General features: G+C 50.5%; 1 protein-coding gene across 1 annotated transcript in view; it reads right to left on the bottom strand.

The window, feature by feature from the left end:
* Nucleotides 1-480: 480 nt before the first annotated feature.
* LOC111649328 (uncharacterized) overlaps nucleotides 481-1107 on the bottom strand; it is a gene marked incomplete at its 5' end in the record, with an annotated part of 2372 nt that continues 1745 nt past the window's right edge. Inside the window, one exon of the mRNA XM_023399103.2 lies at nucleotides 481-950. Within this exon, the coding sequence (XP_023254871.2) occupies nucleotides 506-950 (445 nt within the window). The remainder of the gene's footprint in view (nucleotides 951-1107) is intronic.

Below are 1107 nucleotides of genomic sequence, written 5' to 3'. Positions count from 1 at the left end.
ACACACACACACACACACACACACACACACACACACACACACACACACACACACAGAGGCATGCAGGGAGACATTCCTGCAGGAACACATACGTACACGCATGCATGCACACCCACTTCAGCTGTAATAAGCAGGCTGCGTTTCTGAAAGAGGACGGCAGCGATTATGTAACCGCTGGATCTCTCTCACACACACACACACACACACACACACACACACACACAGGCTGCAGGAACAGTCTGTATGATATGAACTGTAAAATGAAAACAGGCTGAATCAGAAACCGTCGAGGTTCTGGACTCGAGTCCTGACACGTCAGTCTTCAGTCCTCGACTCTCAGTGATTCTCACGTCTCATTAATCTGCTAATTATCTTCTAAATTAATCTATTATTTGTTTGGTTTATAAAATGGACCGGAGCCCGAGGACACGTCTTCAAATGTCCAAAACCCAACGTTACTGACAACAATGAAGGTCCAGACTGAGAATCAATAAATAATTAAGTATTAATTAGGCAGAAGTGACCTCATGTTACTGGTGATTGATGGATGAGCTAAGCTGCAGCTGGACGGTGACCAGCTGTGGGTCCAGACTGGCATCTGGATCGGTGGGAGGAGCAGAGGGAGGGAGCTTCCTGTCTTACCTGTACAGTGTCCGTAACGTTTTCCCGCCACGCTGTCCAGCACGGCGAGGGTCAGGTTGTCTGGAGTGTCAGGGTGAAGAGGAGTCCCGCCTCCTCCTCCTCCTCCTCCTCCTCCTCCGCTGGTCTCTGTGATCAGGCTGGCCTCAGAGCTCTGCTCGTCACTGGACAGAGACGGACTGCGGACGTCTCCTCCTCCAGAACCAGAACCAGAACCGGAACCGGAGCCGGAGCCGTTAGCGCTGCTGGGCACCGTCACCAGACCGGTCCCAGTAGCTGAGGGCCAGGAGGGGGGGTCCTCACTGTCGGGGCTGCAGGGGTCAAAGTGTTCAAATATTTCATCAGGATTTATCCAGAAAATATTCCCTCAGTTGCTGATGAAATTTACTGAGTGACGCGTGAAGTTGGTGAATGAAATAATAATAATTTATATAATAATACAAGTGACTGGCTGCTTCCTGACCCGCC

The sequence above is a fragment of the Seriola lalandi genome, unplaced genomic scaffold (genome assembly GCF_002814215.2).
Source record: "Seriola lalandi dorsalis isolate HSWRI2012SDOR001 ecotype SW California unplaced genomic scaffold, Sedor1 jcf7180002050445, whole genome shotgun sequence".
Lineage (NCBI taxonomy): Eukaryota > Metazoa > Chordata > Actinopteri > Carangiformes > Carangidae > Seriola > Seriola lalandi.
Note: the sequence above shows the minus strand (reverse complement) of the source record. Positions and strands in the feature narration are given on the sequence as shown.